Raw genomic sequence first — 26,324 nt, 5'->3', positions numbered from 1 at the left:
ATGGTACTGAAACAAAAAGCTATTTACTTGGAGATAATAGTGTATCTTTTTCCTACTATCTTTCGTGCAAGTCACAAATAAACAGAAATACAGTACTTTTTGCTGTAAAAACCAGCACTGTTTCTAAAGGCTATTCTATATCCCTCAGTATTATTTTTTTTTGAAACAAAAAATAGTTTCAGTAAAATAGGGCTTATAAGCAAACTTTAAAACGTATAATAGATTGCTGTGTGAGTACAAAATAGCAGCATACGACGAAACTGGGCCAATAAGTAAATATATAATCTTTAGATAACCTTTTTCTAACAAAACTGAACTTACAATATGGTAATGTTGGATGAGAAGCCATTCTTCTGACGTTATTAATAGCCTTCTTGAGCATCTGTTCAATATACAAAATAATAGAAAATAATTAAACAATACTACTGAACAAAAAGTTACTCAACTAGAATAATTAGTGATCGCAGAGAGTTGTTTCCTATTAAAATGCCTATTGACATCAAGTACTGGGTTTAGAAATTCAGACAGAAGTCAGTTTCTTCCAAGACTAGCGCAGATGTTCATACTTTTGCAGCTTTATACATCTAGGTAAATATTAACTTTTTGCTTCAGAGATTTATGGATCCAAATATAAACACTCCTTAGACTGCAGTCTTACCTCTTTTCTTGCCAATTCCTTTCTGATTCCATTAAATTTATTGGAATATTCCTGAATATTGTAAGATAAGCAAGAGAGAGGCAGAAGCATGTAAAGAAAGAGGTAAACAAACTTTAACAGAAGTAAAAAATAGAAAGGAATATATTTATTTTCAAGTGTAGTTAATCTATTGCCATTGATTGAAAAGTGATTATTTGAAGCCATCCAGAATAAGCAATATATCTAGCAACTGGTAAATACAAAATTCTTCAAAAGCCTTTATAATTTTGCAAATACAGTTCCAATGGATTTTCAGTAGCACTTTTGTTCCTAAATTCCAGACTTTGCTTTGAGAAAGGTACATTACCAAGAACGCTGTTTTCCTTAGTTTATTAATTCCTAACTGGGAAGAGTTCATCATATGAAGAAGACTGGAGACATTAGACAATTAAGATAAAAATCCCATCTAATTAAATTGTAAGTCCAATGTAAAATAGGAAAGATACAGCAGGGATTTTTCATAAGGGAAATGCATCTGTATTTTCCTTATATGTCTCTTCCCTTCTTTCCTTTCTAGCAATGTATGCCAAAGTTAAGTTTTCATTCTTTTATTTCCTGCTAGTTCTCCTCAAAAGCATCTGGCTACTTTGAGGATGGTCTTTCCTCAGAATATTGCTGGATTCAGTTCACTCATGCATTCATTATTTACTGAACACCTGAGAAAGAAGAAGGTGTAAGTTTACATTTGTGCCAGGTGTTAACCTTAAACAATAACACAAATAGAAGTTTGTTGCCAGAGCACTCACTTTCAACACAGCAGTTCACCACTTACTAAGCAAGCATCAGTATCAAGCTGGCACTGAACTACTTTCACAGCATAATTTCGGTTGGAAAAGACCTTTAAGATCAAGTCCAACAGTGACTTTCAACTGTTAAAATTTTGTACAGTATTTTGCCACTGCTTTGCCACTGAAACACTACATAGCAAATCAAGTATTTTAAGTATGCCATTCTCCCCTGGCCTCCACTCATATCACGGTGTCAACTGGAAGAAGGTATGAATTACAATTTTTACTTGCTTCATAGCACTACATACGATCCAAGGAGTTGAAAAGCAATGTTCTCCAAGTTTTCTGTTTGCAAACAAAAAGAAGGAAAAACATTTGGAAGGGAAATAATTGATTTTCTTGCTAAGATTTCCCAGGGTTTAGATTAGTGGAGTAATTGAAATCCTCTTGATTACATTTTGGAAGCAGATTTAGATCTTTCAATTCTCAAAGCTTTATTATTTGTTAAAGAGAAAGCATTATGCCTTTTGGTTACACAAGCTTATTTCAAAGCACTTTCCCAAAGATAAAAAATAAGATCTTCAAATACGTATTTCCTTTTCTTCTCTAAATACTTTAAATGACAAGGAAAAAAGCTCAATAGTTTGGTAAAACATTGGTAAACAAAGGAAGACAGACATTATAAGATTTAGGAAAAGACAACAGAGAATTATATTCGTCAAACATTAGTGCGTACACCAATCAGTAAATAATTAAATACTTTGCTCTCTAAACTTACTGTTTATCTTTATGTCTAAGCAGAAGCACAATTATTTATGCTCATTCTATTTCTTCACCAAAATGAAAGGCTGTGTTGCATTTTACAGCTACTGACTTTACCCAGAAGACAATGGAAATCATCTTCCTTCATTCAACAGATAAGCACGCATCATGATCCCCTAACACCTACTGGATTATGCTTTGGGAAAACGCATGCTTAGAGAAACGTGAGTTTGAAAGACTATAATAACACAAAACTCTGGTGCAGCGTTCCTGATTTAGAAGCCAAGTATCATTATCAAATACAAATACTTCCATTATCAATGTAACTGACATTTGATACTGCTAGCCCTCAGTTTCCTCTTAACGATAGCTGATGGCTAGAACACTGATTTCTCTGTTGGAGAATGAGGTGCTTTGGGCCTAATGTACAGTAAGAGTGAAGAATAAAAAAGCTTAAAATATGACTGACCAGTTAAACTGGTGAATATTGGCGTCAGTCACACCAGTTGGGAAGACAAGCTGTTGAACATTACCTGAGTTTCAAAGCTGACAGTATGTACTATTTACTTTAGTGATCTCTTTGAAACTGTGCAAACATAACTGTACTGAAGAACCTGGTGGTGAGCCTCCTTACTTACCTCGTATGGACTGCGTAAGAGGAACAGTGAAGAAGAGTAACAGAAAAACCTTAGAGCTAATAAAAAGTTGTTAACTGTCTGAGTGTCTTAAGTCCAACTGCTTCACTTCCATAAACAAGGGAAACTGAGACAAGAAGACTGAAAAGCCAGTAACAGTAAAGAACAGTGGACTGCATCTACTATGTGGACTGCGAATTATGGAAAAGCAAAGATGGGAACAAAGATAAAAAGCAGTATCTGAAGAAACAAAGTAACAAATACTAGCAACAGAAAGATTTTGATGAAGCTGGTTTTCCTCCAGATTTGAGTCCTTCCACAGTAACACTATTTCCTCCCAAGAATCCCTACATCTTTCTTCAGTTATTTCGTCCTTCATTCAGTACCTTTGTCTCCCCTCTCTAGTGTGCAGACAACATTGTGTGCTGGGGCTGCTTCTCTGCCACAGTGAAATAGTATGCCAAACAAAACCTAAGTCCAAAGTTTAACAGCAAACGCATTCAATGCAAGTATAGCCTTATCTCTTTAGGGAAGAAAGTTTTACTACGTTTAAAATAGAAAGTCATGTAAGAAAGGTTTACATTAATAGATTATGCAATTACTTTGCTAAGAGGTATACAAACACGCACAAATTCTATACATACGTGTGTGTGTGTGCATGTATACAAATGGAAGTGCGAGGAAAAAGTGTCAAAGGCATTCAAAGAACACTTCCAGAAGAGACCTGATTCTGATACCAAAGCTGCAAAACTGGCAACTAGGATTAGTAGTTCCTAAACAGAAGGGAGAGGTGTAGGTGCTGGCACATTGCTCACTTCCATGTGTGAATAACATTATCATTCTTATAATGCTTATTCCTTATTTACTCCACCTAATCATCAAGTATTTTCAAAAATGAACTACAACATGAATTAACATGGTTCTTTCATTTTGCCACCACTTACGGACTAGCTCTGAGCTGTTAAATGCCACAAACAGCAGCCAAGTCACAAGACTTAATGCATTCAGTTATCTAGGAAAACTCCACATCTATGTGCAGGTAGGCTGAGAGATACGGGTGTCTTGTATGACCATGTCAGTCCAGTTAAGTGGCTCCAAATGAGCATCTATCCAGCTAACTAATCAAAAGATTTGTATTATTAGAAAGCATCTATGCTGCATAGGAACTAAGGTAAGTGTGTCAACAGCCAGACTAGAATTATCATTCAATCTGAATGAAATCTGAGCTAATAGCTTTTTGCTCAGGGCTAAGCTTCACTTCAGGCACAGACTCTATTTCTAAAAGTAAGATCTACCCTTGTGCAGGTGCCACCTCTATGATAAGAAGGATCAATTTGTTCATGTGGACATAGGGGTGTCCCTCACTCTAGTTTATTTCAGAAATGCTGAATAGCGAAACTGATTATCTCCACTAAAACATCTTCAGAAGTGAGACATTTAATAATGCTGCTAAGTAGAGTTATGCCAGAACTGCACAGGACTTCAAAGACGACATAGCTGACAACAGCTTTGGAGATAAACAGTCATACATCAGCACCATGCGTAGTTCAAACTGCGCATGATGTTTGTAGTTGGTCCTATTTCTGCAGTCCTGCCTTCCTTGTTTTTCTTGTGAAACCAAGAATCCCCATTTTTCCCAAGTTTAAGTTGCTCAGTTTCCGGAGTTCAACTAATTTTGCCATCCAGAGGGACCTTGACAGGCTGGAGAGGTGGGCCCGTACCAACCTCATGAAGTTTAACCAGGCCAAATGCAAGGTCCTACATCTGGGTCGTGGCAATCCCAGGCATAAATACAGACTGGGTGGTGATTGGATCGAGAGCAGCCCTGAGGAGAAGGACTTGGGAGTACTGGTGGACGAGAAGCTCAATATGAGCCGGCAATGTGCTCTTGCGGCCCAGAAGGCCAACCGCGTCCTGGGCTGCATCAAGAGGAGCGTGGCCAGCAGGTCGAGGGAGGTGATTCTCCCCCTCTACTCTGCCCTCGTGAGACCTCACTTGGAGTACTGCGTCCAGTTCTGGAGTCCCCAACATAAGAAGGACATGGACCAGTTGGAGAGGGTCCAGAGGAGGGCCACGAAGATGATAAGAGGGCTGGAGCACCTTTCCTATGAGGACAGGCTGAAAGAGTTGGGGCTGTTCAGCCTGGAGAAGAGGAGGCTCCGGGGTGACCTTATAGCGGTCTTCCAGTACCTCAAGGGGGCCTACAGGAAAGATGGTGAGAGGCTGTTCAGGAGGGCCAGTTATGATAGGACAAGGGGTAATGGTTTTAAAATAGAGGGAGGTAGGTTCAGGTTGGATATTAGGAAAAAATTTTTTACTATGAGAGTGGTAGAACACTGGAACAGGTTGCCCAGAGAGGTGGTGGATGCTCCATCCCTGGAGACGTTCAAGGCCAGGTTGGACAAGGCCCTGAGCAACCTGATCTAGTTGGAGATATCCCTGTTCCTTGCAGGGGGGTTGGACTAGATGACCTTTGAAGGTCCCTTCCAGCCCTAACCATTCTATGATTCTATGATTCTAATTTCATTTGAAGCCTCTGTCCTGCCAGCAAAATCTGCTTTAGGAGTTCATTTGCTGTCCTTTCTATAATCCATGTTCATACTAATATACAGTGCACTAGAACAGTACTTTGTACTAGAGCAGAAGCTGGTATTTACTCAAATAAAAATTGGGATAGTCTGGAACTCAGAATGAAACTTAAGATTATGCTTAAAATAAAAGCTACCTCGATATTTCACACAGATATTTCTACCCAATCTTTACAAATTTATATCATATCCTGAAATCTCCTGAATACATGCTCTTCAGATACAGCATTTGGCTTCAAGTCACTTCAGAACAATTTAAGCTGCAACTTCTTACCCAAACTCTTACTCTTTATTTTTAAATGATTTATCTTAAGTAAAGAAAGCATATATGGCTTGATTAAAAACCTTGCTTGTTTAGTTAGCATATCTTAAATTCTGTGCAGTATTTTAAGCTATTAATCAGATGATTATAAAAAATTCCAGTTCACTTTGATTACACAGAAAAGCTACATTTACTTACACATTAATTGTAAAATGTAACCAACAATACTGAACAGAGATAGAGTACATACAGGTAATCTTTCACAAGTGACTTACCACAGATGCACCCCTGCCAGTTTGTGTACTACCAAGCCAAGGCATATTGATAGGTGTGCCGGGATTACTATGAGTATAAGGAGTGGTTCCCTGAACATTTACCAGATCATCACGAGCATGTATAACTAAGAAATCATCAGGCCTATAAATGAAACAACAGTATAAGTTAGATTCCAAACAACAACATTATATACTGTGCTTTGTTACACTGATTTATACACAGTCAAACTGTGATACTGGAAACATAGAAAGTATACCCTTTATTTTCTATTTCCACATCATCATCAACCCAGGTATAGATTTGTGTAGCCAAAATTGCAGAAACATCTAATTCTTGAATGTCATGACTCGATGCTATGGCGATGCAGTTCCGATTTGCCTGAAAAAAAGTAACACACACAAAGGTAGATACAAAAGGAATAGTCAAATGTTGCTTTTTATAATTTTCTCCAGTTATGGTACAGTAGTTCACAAAAACAAACATTCAATCAATTTACAAAACCAAACATTCATGTCTACAAATTTATAAACTTAAAACTGTCTAAACTTGACATTTCCCTTTTATAAGTTTATTTGCACCTGGAATAGCATCACACAGTATTTGTATTTTATACCTCTCAAGCAGCTCTAGTTTCTCCTTGCTTTCCTCAGAGGATAAGCAAGAAGTAACTATACTACAATGGTTGCAATCAAACTCTCTTCCTTCACTTCTTAGGGCTTAAATGGTCAAACAGAAGAAGAAAAGATGACTTCCTGGTTCTCTTGGACAGTGAAGGAAAAATACTCCTACACACAAGCTTAAAGAAAAAGTAGAGGCCACCTCTCCATTCCCTCAATCCATTGCACAACAGAAAAAAAGGCAATTGGTAGCAGAAGTGTTTCATTATGAAAGATAATTTTGAAACGCTTTAGAGAAGCAAGTGCTAGGAGTTCAAGCTGTAGCAGAATGGCTGGCAAAGGATATCTTGCCCATTCACAACAGACTACCACCTGTTGGTATGGTGGAAGTACAACACACTTAGACTATCCTACCTCCTTTATGCTCACCTTATTGACTGCAAAAGCAGTAATGATGTCAGACTCTTTATGGATTATTCTTGCCTTGCCTCCTGGGTATCCCAAATCTGTTTCTATCTGTATTTAAAAAGTAAAGCATATTTAAATGCAAACTTCTAAGCAACACTGCTTTTAACTGGAAGTACGGAGACCAAACACTGGATTGTATGAAATTTCATATAATTTTTTTTTCTCCTCAATTTTAATTCTAAGAAAATAAGACAAATATAATCTGTAATAATTACAGTAAAACTGTTTCATGTGTAATAATCTAGCTGCCCACTGCCATGATGAGATTATCACAGCAACACAGAAAACATTATTTGTTACAGAAGTCACAACACTGTGTTCATTCTCAAGTTTTTCAGAGATGTTGAAAACCAGTGAGGCTACATGCACACTTGGGAGTGTTGATAATAAAAAAACAAGTCTTGATATTTTGCTCATTAAAAAAATTTGCTAGGTTTTTTCACATTCTTAGCAAACACTTTTCACCACTGAAACTGATAAAATAGTCCAAAAGAAGGAGCAGACAATATCCTGTGCAGGAAAATAAATTTGAACATTGTCAGCTCATCTATTCACCATTCTCCCCAATTATATAAATTTGGAATCCTACACATTCCAGTGCCACAAACTTTTCACTACCACATTTTCTTCCCCTCTGCCCACCATTAATGTGATCTGTTGCATTTGAATCTTGTCTACCTGTTTTTATTTTAGAAATGCATTCAGGTCAGCACACAACAAAATTCCAAACTCTACGAGCACTGTAGTACTCCTGTTCAAAATTTAAGAGCTCAGCATTTCAAGTATTAAACTGACAGATTACAGACTTCAGTCTGTTGTAGCTATAAAATAATTTTACAGGAAAAAAAAAGTTATTTTCAAACAAATGGTGACATAAAAATTCAAACCTGAATTACAAATGTAAAATTTTGTATTTTCTTCAAAACACAAAGAATTATTCCAGAACTACCACTTCCCAGCCTCTCCCCTTCAATTTCTTAATTCTCTGGTCTTCCAAAGATTTAAAGATGGATATTTTAGTTTAAAAACAGTAAGATGGTGCTGTCAAAGAACTGCAAATAGTCTTTTTGAAGTCTGAAAAAAGTCTGCAGCTGTTATACACCACAAAGTAGAAAACCTTTTTTAAGACTACAACAAAATTGATACTCCAGTGATTTTATGTATGTAAAACCACACAAAACCGCAGTGACAAACAGCTATAGAAACATGATCTGTGTTACGTGGTGAATGAACCTGCATGAAATTAAGAAGCCTTTTTCTCCAGTCAGCTCCAATCACCTACTTGCTAATACTGCTCTACTTCATAATTAGTAACAAGCCCAAGGATATCACAGGCTGTTCTCACTTATGTCTTCTCACTACTTCCATAAAAGAAAGCCTGAAGAACACAGTATTTGTTTGCATTCCTAGGCATAGTATTACACCTTTTTAGTTTCTCATACCAGTCTTTCAAGACAGTTGCTATAAAGTTGTTACATGGGTTCATTTGTCACCATCTTAAAACTAAGTAAGGCTCAGTGAAAACTTTCGGTAGCAAACTAATATCACAATAAACTGCCGTAATTTCAGCTAACCACCTTCTCTTACAAGTAACTATTCTAGCCATCTCATACTGTTGAAGGGTCCTGTATGCACTCTGTTCCCATAGTACTACTGAATTTTTGTTACTTGGGCAAATCTCAAGTTTTCACTTGGCATAGCTATAGAATTCGATAATACATATTGTTCTTACTTGATTGTTTAATCCAGTTGTCTAAGATACATTTAGTTTCAGATCAGCTCTATAACAAAACTAGTTTAATCCAATTTCTTGAAAAACTGAATATTAAGTATATTTGTTATGTCAGTGAAGATTTTTCTAAGGGAGATCAGCTCCACTTCAAAAAGATACCTCATACTGATGTAAGGTCTACTTGATTTGAGCATTACTACGATGTACCTTATTGATGATGGGCTCCTCCACCACAGAATTTTTCATGGTTTCATTGTGCTCCTCTAATGACTTCACCAAGGAAAGAACAACCACAGAACAAAGAATAAAAGGTAAGACATAACACGCAAGGCATCAAGGAAATCTTAACTCCTTGTTGTCTACCCGAACACAGAACAACTGAAACACAACTTGCATGTTTATACACACATACATATGTATTTTATGTAGTAGTAACAGCAACTATATCAAATTCTAAACTCTATATTCAGTACGGAAGACACTAATTTACCTATTCTGTACTGTGACAGCATCTTGTCTATCTCAAAAGTCAAGCTTCTTGGAAAATAAGTGACGTCCACTGAAATTTTACACGTAACAAGCAGACATAAAATAAAGCCAACACACCTATGTTGTGTAAAGCTGTCAGTGATCTTGAAAACATATAAAGCACATCTAAAATATTCCAAAATACCTTTCCATACAGCATAGCAACATGGCTGCATTAACATAAGACATGATCAGAAATGGTGCATGTTCAAAGGACAAGGCAAAAGGAACAATCTTCCTTTTAACTGCAGCCTATAGTGAACACAGTTAGCCATAAATAACAAGCTAATATCGTAGTTGTGACAGGACAAAGATTAGCTCATACAGAACTCTTTGCTGCCATGGCTTTACTACTCATGAATACTCTTTTTCTCCTGCTTGTTTAATTTGTTCAGATCTGTTTCATTCTCCTATGTTTCTGGTACTTCATAATTTTCCTATAATACAAGTGATTCTTCTGAATTATTTGGAATAAGGGTGAGTAAGAAAGAAAAGGAGCAACTGAAGAGGGAGATAAAAAAACAAAACTTCATTTACAGAACCACAACTTCAAAACATTTAACTGAATCTGGAAATTGGAATCCAGTTAGACATTGGGACAAGCCATCAGGGACAGAAATATTAACTGTTGAATGACTATTTTTCTTATTAAAATTGAATGATAACATGATAGAAACCAGTGGATAAACTCACGTTAACTATGACAGGGATAAACTAACTTCTAGAACTTTGACTGATCACGTTATCATTTTTAACCTTTGAAATTTTAAAAAGTGTGCCATTCTATTGAGGCAGCTTTTATACTGATGTTAACAAAGAGGATGACTGTAGCTAAGTGGTGTTAGTTGTCAGTCTACAGTCAAAGATTAATTATTTTTGTTTTCAATGAAACAATGGACAAAGATTTTTCATCTGAAACACTCTAGATTTAGAGTCATGGCCAAGTATATTATGCACTCATGTGCTAGAAAGTAAACAAGCCAGCCAAATAACTTAAGTAAAAGCTCATAGATTGATCTGCAACATTTGACATGTTTTATACACCATACTAACCTCGCTTAGGCATCGCTTCTTTGTAAAAATATTTCTGATAAAGGTTTCCTGGATTTCTTCCTGTTTAACCAAGTACTGCCAGAGTCTCTTCACAGAAAGTGCAACATGACTGTTAGATCTACAGAACAAAGTTAAAATAAATATTTACATCATGCTCATACTTATAAGAGACTACAATATCTTATATTCTGATCAAACTATGGTCAGAACAAATGGTGAGGCAGAACTACAGCTCCCTAAACACTGTACAAGACCTATTTATTTGGAAGCATTCTGGTACCATTTTCCTGATCAACCTACATGTGAAAGGAGGTGCAAAAGGAAGGAGGAAAAGAACAGGTAGCGTTTTCACCTCCTGTCTTGGGACAAGTGAGAAAAATCTCTTTTAGATATGACACAACAATAAGATCAGCATACGGATAAATTTTTATCAGTCCATCTCCTTCTTTACAACATGGATCACTTCTGTTTATTGCTAATGAGCCCTTCTATCACATGGACAAGAATGATCAACACTTCCTGTTAGGAACACATCATCAGCTGTGTAACATCTCTGAAACAACCATGACACTTCAGTAACAAAACTGGAAGGACGGTAGAATTAAATCAGAAAAATGTTTATGTATGGTCAAGCAAAACTTGTAAATACAAATATAGCTTGTTACGGCAGGCCAAAACCCATCAAACACTGAATTGCTTTAAATCATAATTTAAAATAATGCCAGGCAGCAGATACATGCTAAACGGCTCCTTTTTAATCAACTCAAGTTACAAAACTAAGTGGCACAATTTTGAAGATACTGTAACACAAAAAGACAGACCTTCTGTTCATTCTGCAGCCACAGGTGATAGTAAGATTAAAAAGCTAGAAATCTATTCAAAAAGTGACAATTTAGAAACTGAGAATACAGCATGCAATTATGTAGAGTCACAACTATGCAAATATTATAAATAGTAAATATTTCTTCTCTGATTTTAGGAAAAGATACCAAAAAGAACATAATTTTATTCCCTCCAAAGGTGGTACAATTAGTTAATTCATAGTCACTCATCCTTAATTATCTGTCAGGGCAAATTTCGTAGAATCACAGAATGGTTTGGGTTGGAAGGGACCTTTAAAGATCATCTAGTTCTAACACCCCTGTCATGGGCAGGGACACCTTCCACTAGATCAAGTTGCTTAAAACCTCATCCATCCTGGCCCTCAAGACTTTCAGGGATGGGGTATCCACAACTGCTCTGGGCAACGTGCTCCAGTGCCTCACCACCCTCTGAGGGAAGAATTGCTTCCTTAGATCTAATCTAAATGTACCCTCTTTCAGTTTAAAGCCATTGCCCCTTGTCCTATCACTACACGCCCTTGCAAAAAGTCCCTCTACAGCTTTCTTGTAGGTCCCTTTAAGTACTAGAAGGCTGCTAGGTGTCCCTGGAGCCTTCTCCAGTCTAAACAACCCCAGCTCTCTCAGCATCTCTTCAGAGGAGAGGAGCTCCAGCCCTTGGATCATCTTCATGGCCCTCCTCTGGTCTCACTCCAATGAGTTCATATCCTTCTTGTGTTGAAGGTCCCAGAGCTGAACACAGTACACCAGGTGGGGTCTCACGAGAGCAGAGTAGAGAGGCAGAATCACCTCCCTCGACCTGCTGGCCACGCTTCTTTTGATGCGGCCCAGGATACAGTTGGCCTTCTGGGCTGCCAGTGCACATTGCCAGCTCATGTTGAGCTTTTTATCAACCAGCACCCCAAGTCCTTCTCCTCAGGGCTGCTCTCAATCCATTCTTCATCCAGCCTGTACTTGTACTTGGGGTTGCTCTGACCCATGTGTAGGACCTTGCACTTGGCCTTGTTGAACTTCATTAGTTTCTCACAGGCCCACCTCTCCAGCCTGTGAGGGTCCCTCTGGATGGCATCCCTTCCCTACAGTGTGTTGACCACACCACACAGCCGTTGACCGCAACTCTTTGAGTGTGACCATCCAGTCAATTCCTTACCCACTGAGTGGTCCACCCATCAGTTCCATGTCTCTCCAATTCAGAGACAAGGATGTCACGCAGACCAGTGTGAAATGCTTTGGCTAAGTCCAGGTAGATGATGTCAGCTGCTCTTCCCTTACCCACCAGCGCCATAACCCCCTTGTAGAAGGCCACCAAATTTGTCAGGCAGGATTTACCCTTAGTGAAGCCATGTTGGCTGTCACCAATCACCTCCTCATTTTCCATGTGCCTTAGCATAGTTTCCAGTATTTGTTATTCTTTATTTTATTGTCAACCATAGTTTTTCCAGAGACACTCAAAATCACTACCTTAAGTTTCAATAAAAGAACTTGTCATGGTTTGATGTGGAGGGGGGGTGGTTCTGGTGGCAGGAGAGGGATTTTGCTCCCTGCGACCTCCCCGGTTTTGGAACCGGGTTAGGCTTAGTTCTGGCCACCAGATCAGACTGCCATCCCCCTCGGGATTGAGCCAATAGGGCGCCTCTGCGAATTGCCCTATTTAAGTCAGGACAAGGGAACCGGAAAAGGTGCTTCGCCCAGGATCGAGCAGAGAAGGGAGGAGGGCACTGCCCCCGCTCCCTGGCTCCCGGCCGGGCAGCTGCCTGCGTCGGGCCGGCGCCGCCCACGGAGAATGGCGGCGGCGGAGCCAGCTGGGGAACTTGGGGGCACCCCACTCCCGGGGTGCCCACTGGGCTGAGTTCACATGGAGAGGACTGAGATCTGAGAGAAACAGCTGCATCGACACGACGTCAGTGAGGATGGAGCGGGAGGAGGTGTGCCGGAGCCGAGTTTCCCCTGCGGCTGGTGGTGAGATAGCAGGCGGCCCCCCTGCAACCAGGACGGCCTCGGTGGAGCAGAGACCCACTCGCAGCCTGTGGGGAGAAGATGCCTGAGCCTGAGGATGGTCCTGTTGGGGTGCACGACAAGGCAGAGCAGCATCTGGAGTCTGCGTGATGACCCACGCCGGAGCGAGTGGCTACAGCTCCCTAAGTACCCGAGACTGTGGTAAAGCCCACACCGGAGCAATCTGTGGGGAAGGATTGTTTCCAGTGGGCTGGACTCATGCTGGAGAAGTTTGTGGATTTTTCCTCGTGGGTAGGGGATCCATTGGAGCAGGGGAAAAGGGTGTAAGGACTCCTTCTCCTTTAAGAAAGAGGCAGCAGTAACAGCACAGAATGAACTGACCTGCACTCCCCCAGTCCCTGCCCCCTGTGCTGCTGGGGGGAGGAGGTAGAACCGGGAGGAAAAGGAAAGGGGGAGGGGGGGAAGGTGTCGGTTTTAAGATCTGGTTTTGTTTCTTTCTGTCCTCTCAAGTAATCGGTTTTTGTTTCCCTTTGTCCTTCTAAGTAATCATTAATAAACTGTTTTGCTTTGAGAAAAGTTCTGCCTGTTTTGCCCAGGACCATGGTTGGTGGGTGCTCCCTCTGTTCTTGTCTCAACCCTCAGTCCCTTTGGTTTTTGTTTTCTCTCCTCTCTACTTTACTGGAGAAGGAGAGACTGTGTGAGTTTTAGTTGCTGGATCAGCCTAAAACCATGACAGAACTTTAAAAAAATCAGAAAATTTTGTTTCTCCTGATATTGCTTTGGACCAGAGATGCACGAATTCTGACGTGTACCCACAATTTCACAATGGATGAGTAAGTCTAGAAACTCACATTATACATTTATTGAAGTTATGGTCTATCACATGCACTAACGTCATAATACTTAATGTATATTAAAGATACTATAGTCTGTGTTTATAGAAATCAGACTCACCTGAATGGAGTGTTTGTAGGCTCAAGCAAAGTTTTATGGCGAAGCAATGCAGGACCAGCAGCTAGGGCATCTTCAGAAGCGTGAATTGAAATATAATGTTGAGGTGGACCCCCGTATAGCTCAAGACGTCGGAGAAGAACTTGTTCCCAGCGTTGTAGTGTTTTCAAAACTGCATGGCATATCGGGGAGCTAACTGGAAGCTCTAGAAAGAGAAATGAACAATCATAAAAATCCTTCCGTCTCCATGATAACCTTGACAAAGATAATTTCACAGTGTAAGGCTGAAGTGTATTTTAAATATTTCCAAAAGTAAGCTTTATTCAAACCTCAACTTCATATTTGCAAGTATAAAAAGATGAATTGCTTTGTGCTGTCATTGCTAAATACAGCAACAGACTTCTGTAATGCTGACAGAAATTAAATATCATGGAACGGCTCCTCCTGGAAGCTATGTCAAGGCATATGGATGACAGGTGATGACAGAAAGGCAATATGAATTCACAAAGGACAAATCTTGCCTGACTAATCTGGTGGCATTCTATGATGAACTGAATGTGTTGGTGGGCAAGGGAAGAGCAACTCATATCCTCTGCTTTTGACTTCTGTAATGCCTTTGACATGGTCCCATACAACATCTTTACCTCTAAACTGGAGTAATATGGATTTGATGGAGCAACTATTTGATGAATAAGGAATTGGAATATCTCCACCCAAAAAGCTGCAGTCAATGGCTCAGTGTCCAAATGGAGATCAGTAACAAGTGGTGACTCTCAGGGGTGCATACTGGGACTGGTACTGTTCAATATCTTTGATAATGACGTGGATAGCGATAGTAAGTGCACCCTCATCAAGTTTGCAGATAACACCAAGATGAGTGGTGCAGTCCAGAAAGCCACCCATAACCTGGGCTGCATCAAAAGAAGCGTGGCCAGCAGGTCGAGGGAGGTGATTCTCCCCCTCCACTCTTGTGAGACCCCACCTGGAGTACTGCATTCAGCTCTGGAGCCCCCAACTCAATAAGGACACGGACCTGTTGGAGCAGGTCCAGAGGAGGTCCACAAAGATGATCCAAGGGCTGGAGTACCTCTGCTATGAAGACAGGCTGAGAGAGTTGGGGTTGTCCAGCCTAGAGAAGAGAAGGCTCCAGGGACACCTTCCAGCAGCCTTCCAGTATCTAAAGGGGGCTTACAAGAAAGCTGGAGAGGGACTTTTTACAAGGGCGTGTAGTGACAGGACAGGGGGTAATGGTTTTAAATTGAAAAAGGGTAGTGAGGCATTGGAATAGGTTGCCCTGAGAATTTGTGGCTGCCCCCTTCCTGGAATCATTCAAGGCCAGGCTGGACAAGGCTTTGAGCAATGTGATCTAGTGCAAGATGTCTCTGCCCACAACAAGGGAGTTGGACTAGATCATCTTTAAAGGTCTCTTCCAATGCACACTATTCCTTAATTCTATGATTCTATGAAACAAGGAGTAGGAAATATGTAACTTAAATTGCAAAAAACCTATTGAGTTTCCACCAAGAAATAAATCCTATAAACATTCTTGTATGACTAAGAGGCAAAGAAATAACTAAGTATGCAGAGTCTCCTGCTAACTATTAGCATTCCTTCTCACCCGCTCATCTTACCCACCCACCATGTTATTTCATAAATATACCTGTATGACAGACAGTATCAGAACAATTATTCTCACATCATGGAAAGATTAAGGACTTTTGAACTAAAAATGAAGCTACAACATACTTATTATTCAACACACTACTGATTTTAAATGTGGTTATTAAGTAAGAAGAAAGAGCTCTGCTGCTTATTACCTGAAAGATCATGTCCAGTCAAAGGGTAGAAAATCTTCAAATTGTGAAGTACCAGCTGCACCATTGCCAATCTCATCAGTGACCAGCTAACAAGAAAGCACTAGTAAGTCATTTACTAATAGGAAAATAAACTTCTCACTGATTCACAACTAGGATTTAAATTTAGATCTTTAAATCCTCATTATAAACTGCTGAAAACTAAAACCGGTACTTCAGAATATTATAGATACTTTGAATTTAAAAGTGACTATACTATGCATTAATAAAATGAGTAAAATAATCATTGTAAATTAACTAAGTCTATGTAATGCACTGCCATGAAATATCAAGTAACTGGTTATTATCTCAAAAGTAAAAGGCCAGAAATGCAAGTCTAGCCATTGCAGAACATCTTGCATTCTAAGAGTTACTTACCTGTACGAATTTGAATTAGAATGCTCTTGATTATGTGAATTTGATGCAAACACATCTCCATCAATATCTTCATCATCTTCGCCACTTTCCTGACTCTCTTCTGAATCATATTCCACTCGACTTTGCGACGGAAGAAAAGGCTAAAAATTTAAACAGTATTCCTTATCTTCCAGCCAACATTTAGTTTTAAATTATCTTTTTTTAAAGTGCATCATTATAATATTTAATGCTTTTTATAAAAAAGCAGGTATATTATCTTACTCAATTTAGTAAGATTTGGAGTTTGTACCTCATGAAAAGGGTAACTGTCCATAAGCATTGCATACTTTAACAGCTTAACTATTTTTTACCCTACTCAAAATTCTAATACTAAAAATGAAAATACTAACCATTTTCCAATTCTGATTTTGCTTTACTTTCACATTAAATGTATCAAATCACATGTAGGACACACAAGCTTGTTTTTTGTCAGACTGAAGTCAAAACCACCAGTGTATTTTCTCTCTAGTTCTTCCAAGGGCTGAAAGAACTAAAGGAGGACACAATCCTATTTCCTGCCTACAGAGTTCATTATTTATGATAAGCCCACTATTAGCGTGCCACTGTGTTATTCATTATTCTCAATTTCTTTTTTTGTCCTTGCTCCTAAAATATTGTTTACTTATTTGTTTTGCTGATACGGCTAGTATTTAATACAGAAATGTGCCATACAGCTCCATACAACTACGTCACTTTCTACAAAGGAACATCTGCCTCAGCAGACTTAACAGAAGGCAACATAATTTGATTCCTAGTAAGTATATCCATTCATTTCACCTGTTTGAAACAGGTAACAAAAAGCTTCTTGCATTTCCTTGTTCATCCAAATAGCTGATCCATAATTATCTATACATTTGTACTCTGCAACTGTAAAAAGCAACATGTTTTGTTCATAGTATTGTCTGATAACAAATTAATTTTGTACCAACAGTTTAAGAAAACTGTTTCAAAAATATCTATAGGCAGTGTAATAAAAACAGGCTGCTTCTATCACACAGCTAAATCAATACCTAGAATACAGACTAAGAAAAAAAAAAACTATTCCAGAAGTGATAAAAGATATTTGTCAAAATAGCAAAAAATTACCTTTGCAATGAAATAATCCCAAATGCTAAGCTCAGGAGGAATAAATCTTTCTTTGTAAGACGGAGATTCTTGGTCTGCCAATGGCAATGTAGGCAACTGAGAACTCTCTTTTGGAGAGGTTTTTGATGAAAGCCTGTAACGTTTTTGCCGTTTCTCTCCATCATCTACAGAGGAAGAAAATACAGTACGTTGCTTTAAACCATCTGCTCCACCTCCCTCCTGCTTTTAATAAAGGGATTTATAACAGAAAGAAAACGTCTTCTTCATTACAAGTTTTCAGAATTTTATCTTAATATTTCTGTAACAAATAAACATAAAGAATGTTAATCCTCAAATATGCAAACCTAATACATAACTAGAATTCCAGATGGCAAAAACGCCCAGCACAAATAATATTAAATAGTTGAGTAAACCCACAACTGCATGAAAAGCTTCCTTCCTACGTCAAAGATGACAGATAACTGCAAAACTAAACTTTAATAAGCACTATGAATACTGATCATGCTTGTTTAAGACAACTTAGAGTCTTGTCTTTCAGAATATACGGTGCAAATGTCTATGCTTGATATTCCTTCTCCAAGTTTCAACTCTCTTTCTTCTTCCAGAGGACGTCTGTACTTTTTTCTAAATGGTACTTTTCTGATAAATCCATATGTCCTGACAATATATATCTGCAGTAAATATAAAAGATCCCATTTTAACGAATATAATCCAATATACACCTTACCAAATAGGGAAGGACTAATTATTTGTAATAATACTCTAACTCCTAGAAGTTGAGGGGTTGCATCACTTACCCCAACATTGACTTTTTTCAGAATAAGAAGTGTCTAGGAGAGATTTATTTTAATTACATTCTTGATGATTACAGTAATCAAGGAAATAGCTTATCCATTTTATCAGAAATATCTTAATACAGTTATATCACAAATGAATGAACAAGCAAGCCTCATTTCAGATCCCTTATTTTCCATACTTGTCAACTTCACAAGTATGGAAAAAGTAATAGTTTACTTAAGAAGAGGCTCACAATCACCTGATAACCTAAAATCATGCCAGTTCTTGGTAGGTGAATTGTGTTCCAATACAGCCTTTCTGTTAGTAGAGAAGGAATGGTAGTGATTGTCAGTGACCTTCAGCAGTAAGTTAAGTGTTTTGGCTCTTCAGAACACTTCTGAAGTGGAAGGCACGAGGGAGAAGGGGAATTATATTTGGAGATTTGAGACAATATGGCAGCTTTCATTCATCTTCCATTACAGGCAAAATGGACTTAAATCCATTTCCTACTGATGGTAATTTTTTTTATTTTCAAGTAGATACATGTAATGCATGGAGATTAGTTTCTACAGTGAAGCAACTGAATGACTTCAAGACTTAGGTAAAACGAAGAAGGCTAAAACATAAAAAAGGAATAAATTTTTTGAACTGCCTTTTGAAGTCCCCAAAATTTCCAACACCCATTTAACCAAGTACCAAACATTTACTATTTTCTTAAGCATTTAAAAATCTCCGTTTTCCAAATAAGGTTTGAAAACTATGACATCACCCAAAGGAATAACAGAACTTAAGTTGCACTCCAGTCCACTTCTTTTTTTCCAATGCAAAAAAAAAGTTAGAGAAGAAGAATATAGAAAAATTTTTGTTTGTTTCATGTTAAGTGGGATTTCTGCTTTGCTTAGAGCCATAAGACCAGGTAGATAGTCATAAAAGATTGCATTTAAACACTTCTTAAGTAAAGGGGAATATGGATTGTCTTATGATTTGACTCCTTGGTTGATGTAACAGCACTAGTAAGTAGGCTCCAAGAAAGCAAATCTGCAGGCTAAGAGTTGACCTGGAGATTAGACATCTCTATCACTGAGTTCAAGCATCAGCATGTTGGGCAAGCCAGGTTGCAAGGATGAACTAATAGGAACATCACAAACACAAATGGGTGCTTTTGAGTCTTGATAGATACTTGAAAGATTATTTCCTTCAAAACTCTTATGGGTACTCCAATAACTTGAAAACAGAAGGTCTAACACTGGACAAAAAAACCCAACGATGCTCATTTAAGAACAGTTACATTCCACATATAAGACCTACATGCTCATAACACAAACTGAACCAACTGCAAACCCTGAGGGCGGGAAGATTTAAGTTGATTTTTTAAAAAAAAGCTTTTGAGTTTTTTCCAACTCACACCTATTTTTATTTTTTATTTTTCAAATGGACAAATTCTCTGTATTCACAGTCACTGATGGTTTTCTTTTTTTTTTTTTTTCCATGATTTCTGGTCATTTTTGGACCAGAAAAAAACATGTTTTTCCAGGATTTTCAAAAACATTTTTGACCATGTATGAAGATGACCATTACCACCACACGCAGCTGAACTATAAAATAATTTATACATAGATTCTAATGAAAGCTGAAGACAACATCTCATCTTTCATCCGGAAACTGGGATATTTAAACAGTCTGTGTCGCACTACTACACTGTATCATCGTGGTTTTTTTCCCCTTTTTAGGGATATTATTTGAAATCCACTTACCTGTACTAAAAGTCACAAATATAATAGATGAAGTACAATTTATTTTCATTTCCTTATTTAAAACTCCTCAGCTAAGAAAGAGCATGCACATGCATCACTATGAATTTTTAGCAATTGCTTGGAAAAAAAAAAGAAATTCACCAGGCATGAAATAAGGAGCAAGTGTTGCATGATACAGAAATAAGCATGTATATGCTTACAGGTTATTTTTCTAAGCAGAATTCAAAAGCAAATGCTTTACTTTACAACAGTACTTTTTTTTCCATTCTGTTGGATTATTCTTTGTATTTTTAAGAATATTGCAGGCTAACCATTGGAAAAAAATTGAGTATTTAAGGCAAATGAAAGTACAACTATCTAAGTGGTTAGTAGAAATACATACTAATAATGCCAATTTCTTTTTTTTGCATTCTGAAAATCTTTAAATAAATTTAAACATTCATTTAAAATTTGACTTTGTCATTTGGGATTTCAGATCATCAATTATATTCACTTTCAAATTTCTCATATACTTCTAGTTAAAACTCTTACATGTTTTTTTGTATTCAAAATATTTAGCTATGGTCCTATTTTATTTGAAAGACAAATGTAAAATTTATGTTATTTTCCAAGAATATTGAAATATTTCAGACAGGGAAAATGCTTCTCTTTCTGCCAAGATTCAACATATGCCATGATAACTAAAAGACCTGTTGCCCATGTCACCTCCCTCCCACCTTCCCAGGAAGAGCTAAAAGGCAGATCTCTTTCAATTTAAAAAAAAAATTAAATGCAAGTCAGAGTTGCTGTGTTTTACTGAAGACTGTGTGCAGTCATGAAGCATCAACAACCTAACACCCTATGAAAAACCCAAGTCTTCATTAAGAGACGTAAAATGATGAAGACCACCTCTTACAAAAGCATCATTCCTGAATGCAAGCATCAAATATCAGCACTGCTGAAGTCCAGAACAGAGTGGAATAACAGACACATGACGAAGAAATACTGACTTTTTAACCACACCTTGAATCATTTTAGTAAGTGTAAAGCCCTGAAAAGGCTTCTGTAATTCTTTGGGAAGCTATGAAAGCCATCTAGAACAGAAGCCCAATGAAAGTCTACACTGCTGGACATTTCAATTTCAAACCTGAAAAGAATTTGCATTTTGCAAGGTTACAAACCCTGAAGTTTTCAATATGACATTCTATTTAATCACAGGCAATAGCTCATATTGCCAAGGTGATGTATTTAATGAATTAGCATTCAACAGTAGCAACTGCAATTTTCCATAAACTGCAGTTTGATTACTCTATGTTCACAAGACTGTAAATTCTGTGTGTTTATGCACCGTTTCATAAATAGTGATTCACTGAAAACTTAAAGTAAGCATATATTAAACTCAAGATGTTTCTGAAGATATTATCTACATTGTGAGCATTTCAACAAATGGTGAATGGAAGACTCTTGAAAAATTAGATAAACACAACAAAATACTTGGTGGCATATACAAACTTTTTTGGCATTTCCTGATTCGACCATCTAAGGCTTCTTCTACTGAGCCAAAATAACTCCATCATTCACAGTGCAAACACTTCAAGCCAAATTTCTAATCAGTTTTAATGGCTGACTTAAATAAGAATAAGACAATAATAGTGAGAAGACGAAGACTTTAATATAGACTAGAAAGGCCACACAAGTAATGAAGTACTCAGTACTCCAGAACACTGTAAGAAAGCAAGTTCAACATTGCAGTCTCTAATTCAGAGCTGGAATTCAAGGCAATTATTCCCACATTGATGTCAAAGTTTCCATTATTAACAATATTGCAGATAATTCTGCATTAAAAAGGAGCACTTCAGCATGGCTGCTGTAGGTCCTCACACAAGCTGGAAGGCTTTAAAACTTGAGGAATCTGTATCCTTTTATCTGTTCTGAGATTAAGCCATTCCTGCATCTGAAGCCTAAACATGAAGACTCTTTACTGTTGTTTCTGATTTGCTGGTGAAATTGAGTAGTAGATACATGGCACTGTTAATGTTTCTAGTCAGAAGTGGAACGTTTCTAGTCTGAAGCACTACTAATGCAAGTTCAGTTTTTGTTGTTGTTTTGTTATAGATTCTGGATGAAACCTACCTCACAGTACATACAGGAAGCAGATAAATGCAAGACTTCTAAGGGTTTGGTTTTTCTTTACAATAGCCTGTGCAAAACTTGCCCAAATACTAAATTCATCTTCTTAGATACTTGGTTGCTCTAAGTAACACATTTATAAAATCCGTAATGGCAGCACGTTTTCTAGGAGGTCATAAAATGTTTGCGGAGAACAATCAAAAGTTACAAATTAATTTAGAGGATCTAACAAGAGCTATATATGCATAAGACTGACAGCAGGACTGCACATCCTATGGATAAATTTTATGTGCACATTCTCATTATCAAGGCACCTGTTTCTCAAAACCTCTGGCATGCCAGGCAAAACTCATTACAGTAAAAGCTGACAGTTCATTATTTCTCCCTACTAAAGTACTCAGAAATAATACATGTTAAAACTTTTTTAATTGCTTGGAAAGTCAGGACAATCAGAGGAGAAAAATAACTTGTCTTAATAGTTAAGTATTATCAGATTTCCAATTTTGTACATCTGAAACCCAAAATGACTACTTCAACTCTATTAAGTGTACTCGTAAAATACTCAAGTTTAGGAAGGAGTTTTGCATTTAGTCTACTCTTGTAGCATGACATAATTAAGTATACAAAATGAAGTTATGGATTTCTAACTGTTAAAGCAAAATTCAAACTTTTCCTTAAGGAGCATCTGGATAACAGAGAATTTACCATCTCTACATAGACTTAAGTTAAAAAACAGTTTTCTGAGGCAGTTTTGAAGAAAAACTACATGGTAAATATGATTCTTAAAAGATCTACTATAACCAACAATAGGGTTATTTTTCAGATGGTAATTGCCTCTTTGAAAACAAAACACACCCATAATTTTGAAAGATATTGTAAATTCTCAAATGCTAATCCAATTTGTCAAAATCATTTGCCGTAACTGCAAAACCAAGAAACATGTCTGGAAAGTATAGCATGTCACACAGCTCTAAGAAGCATTCAAACTGCTATGCTTTGTCCGATCTTTACGGTGAAAGAGGCAATAAACCAATAGTTTTTCATACAAACTAATTCCTAACAGAGGTCAGGATTTTACAAGACTACCAGAAACCACTTTTTGGTTCCTGTTTTTCAGTTTGTATCTAAAAGAAAGATCATATTTACTTAAGAGAAATTTTACATCCTGAGCTATTATATGCTCGAGTGAACTACAGCAAAAAGCAGATAGGGAAATCACATAACTTTGTTGACCAGTACTGTACATAGTAATGTAATCACTTAAAACATGTTTGATTCTTGGAGACTAACATCCACATTCAGACAAAGCGCTAAAGGACTGGAGGCGGGGCAATGAGAAGACATGCAGGACTTACAGTGTTATTCTATTAGAGTTTTTAGTGTTAAGAATTTTTGGCTTTTGATCTCTATTTGAGAGAAAACATTTCACAAAAATCTAAAAACAAACTTAAGAGAAAAGAGTCTAGTTATGCATAAAATCATATTATGGAAGAACGGGCCATAGTTGACTGGAATGAGCATTCCAGTCACTTCTCAGTGATCATTTCTGGGTGTCAGAAGAAAAAGTAAGAGATGACAGTAAAGGCACAAAAATATACCTGATTTTAATCTGACTCCCCTGCTTCACTTGGGGTCTATTTTTTTTCTCCTTTTTTTTTTTTTTAATTTAAAGTGACAGAGAACAGAGAAGGATGTTTCTCCAAAATTCTTTCTCTCAAATTTATTCTAGATAAACACTCATTAAAAACAAATTAATGGACCTACAGATCCTAGAATCAGGCAAGTTGGACCTAGTTCAATCCCTTGCCTCAGAAGAGGGCTTACTCAGGTAATAAGACTAGTTTGTTCAAGTTTTGAATAACTCCAAAGATGGAAACTCCACAATCCCTCTAGGCCCCGTTTCCAGTGTTTGATTATCCCTACAAATTCGTAGTTAGAAAGGTCTCCTTCTCGTAAATTGTCAGTTGCAGATTCTTGATTCTTCCAGCAAAAGTTGCGTTAATTCTGCAACCAGACAGCCAGCATTAATTTTTAAGAAAAACATGCAGTAGCAGGCATTTAGTATACAGTTCGAAACATAATTCTATGTAAAAACAATTACCTTATAATTTTAAAACAGTAGTAGCAGCACTATTAACACATCTTAGTATACAGTTACCAACATCTATAAAATTTAGAATTGTCAACAAAAGCCAGTGATGTCTCTTCCAACAATTCTGATGGGGCAAATATATTTAACTTAACAAAACTATAACAAGAAATATTTATTCAATATCACAGAAAAAAGTGATCAGATTTAGACTAAGAAGTCACTTTTGCTCAAAGATCTCTGCTCTGAAAATACTCTTCTAAATGTATGACAAAGTTTGCATTTAAATAAACTACATTTCAGTTTTCCTTAAATGCAAGGTAAGACACTTTCATATGTACATACATCTAATAATAACAATATAATAAAAAATTATATAGTTTAAGTTATATTTTTATATATATATTCAGATGTGATGCACAAAGTCAGCATTGTCTAATTTTTTAAAGGAAGATTTTGTAAAGATAAATTTATAAACTATCTGTAGGATTGTTGTTCTTGGTTTTACAGACGTTCAACTAAATTACAAAGCACACAAATCTGTACCAGAAAAAAAAAGCACCACAGAATTCATTCTGGACCTCAAGATAATTTATAATAATCTGAGTTTAAAACTTGAAGGTTGTTTGCTTTCCTAAAGGGTTCTCAGGCTATCAAAATTGATTATCAACAAGACACCTTTTCTTTGTAATGTCTAGAATGAATACTTAGAAATCCACATGCATAATAATGCTTATATTCGAAAAGCAAAACAAGCAGTTCTCCAACAAAGATATGAAACACTTCTGATCCTTTCAAACCATGGTCAAAGTAATTTTAAATTTAATATTGATTTCAAATTAAGTGTAGTAAGAATACAACAGCACTGCCAATTTTTTTTTCCAAAGAGGCCTAATTCAACTGCTACTTTAGTTACGAAACTTCACTTCAAATTTTGATGTCATGGCTTGCAAACAGAAGTTTTTCTGTCTTTCTACGTATGCAAAAAAATTACACATAGCAAACTGCATGTAGAGGCCTGGTACTAAATCTAGTGTCTTGCCTGAAGATTTGGTAGGACTATGAGTACTGAAGGCGGTAAGGGATTTGGAAAACCCCACGCATTCCATGGAGAACACTACTACCTGATGTGGGCTAGGCATTGGGAAGTGCCTACCTGCCAAAGAGAGAAAACACTGTGTTTGTAAAACGGGAACATATTCCTGTTATAAGAGAACTGGAAAGCTTTAAGATTAACATTAAAAAGTAAGCTGTAACAGTACTGAAAATATTCTCTTCAAGTTGAACTTAACCCCCTCACATTACAGCAGCTGTGCTACTTGGAAACCTTATTTCAATGACATTCACTTCTGCTTCCTACTGTCTTCGACATAACATCTATGCCGATAATTTCAGATCCTTGTTTTTCTCTGCAGATCTAAAAACATATTGAACTCTTACTGAACACCACCTATTGAAAGCAGTTACTCTTAAGCTTTCAGCAGTCACGTTATTTTCGTAAAAAGCCCAGAAGACAAATATAAGTAAAACAACAGAACTTACCAGTTTTTGTCTTTAACTGCTGTGGTTCTCTGCCAGGCGTATGAGCTCCTCCTCCAAAGACAGCAGACCACATTTTGTTGTTAAGTGGATGAGCCATAATCCTATACAACTCATTACTAGAATGTGTTGCTAGGCCATGGATGAACAGACTCAGATAGACCGCAGTCAGAATTTCACAAAGTAAAACTGTGAGACCTGGCTGGGCTTCCTCACCAGCAGAACTCAAGAGACGTATTAGAGCTGTTATTCCTGTTTATTAAAAATAAAAAAATTAAAAAAAAGAAGAAGAAAAAGCATATACGTTGTGTGTGAACATATCCTGGACTATCATGGGTATTTTAACTGGCAACCTGCACTATTTAATACCTTCTAGCGTAGAAAAATTCTAAGTTTCAGAGGAAACTGAAAACTCCAGGAGAAAGCGGCATATTATTTATTTTTAACAGTTTCTCATAGCTTTTCAAATTCATGTTTTGGACTAACAGTTAAAGAAACACATAGCAACTTTTCAAGAATAAGAGGGAAAAAAAAAAATCACAGAAGCAGCACTCACATTTTGGGGCGTATCTTAAATAAAACTGACAGCTGTAATTCAACTCCCTCAT

General features: G+C 37.3%; 1 protein-coding gene across 9 annotated transcripts in view; it reads right to left on the bottom strand.

Annotated features, from left to right (window-relative positions):
* DMXL1 (Dmx like 1) overlaps positions 1-26,324 on the bottom strand; it is a 90,514-nt gene that overhangs the window by 4,889 nt on the left and 59,301 nt on the right. For 3 of the 9 annotated variants that reach the window (XM_086628874.1, XM_086628875.1, XM_086628876.1), the window contains 11 exons: positions 25,737-25,968; positions 25,294-25,297; positions 17,449-17,640; positions 16,324-16,463; positions 15,910-15,995; positions 14,096-14,297; positions 10,347-10,464; positions 6,995-7,081; positions 6,205-6,326; positions 5,948-6,089; positions 322-382 (listed from right to left, as the gene is read on the bottom strand). In XM_086628874.1, coding sequence (XP_086485000.1) covers positions 322-382; positions 5,948-6,089; positions 6,205-6,326; positions 6,995-7,081; positions 10,347-10,464; positions 14,096-14,297; positions 15,910-15,995; positions 16,324-16,463; positions 17,449-17,640; positions 25,294-25,297; positions 25,737-25,968 — 1,386 coding nt within the window. Of the gene's footprint in view, positions 1-321; positions 383-658; positions 710-5,947; positions 6,090-6,204; positions 6,327-6,994; positions 7,082-8,972; positions 9,036-10,346; positions 10,465-14,095; positions 14,298-15,909; positions 15,996-16,323; positions 16,464-17,448; positions 17,641-25,219; positions 25,334-25,719; positions 25,969-26,324 lie in introns of all 9 variants that reach the window. The other 6 variants (XM_086628873.1, XM_086628877.1, XM_086628871.1 and 3 more) reach the window with 4 other exon arrangements.

Source organism: Tauraco erythrolophus, chromosome Z, assembly GCF_009769465.1.
Source record: "Tauraco erythrolophus isolate bTauEry1 chromosome Z, bTauEry1.pri, whole genome shotgun sequence".
Lineage (NCBI taxonomy): Eukaryota > Metazoa > Chordata > Aves > Musophagiformes > Musophagidae > Tauraco > Tauraco erythrolophus.
Note: the sequence above shows the minus strand (reverse complement) of the source record. Positions and strands in the feature narration are given on the sequence as shown.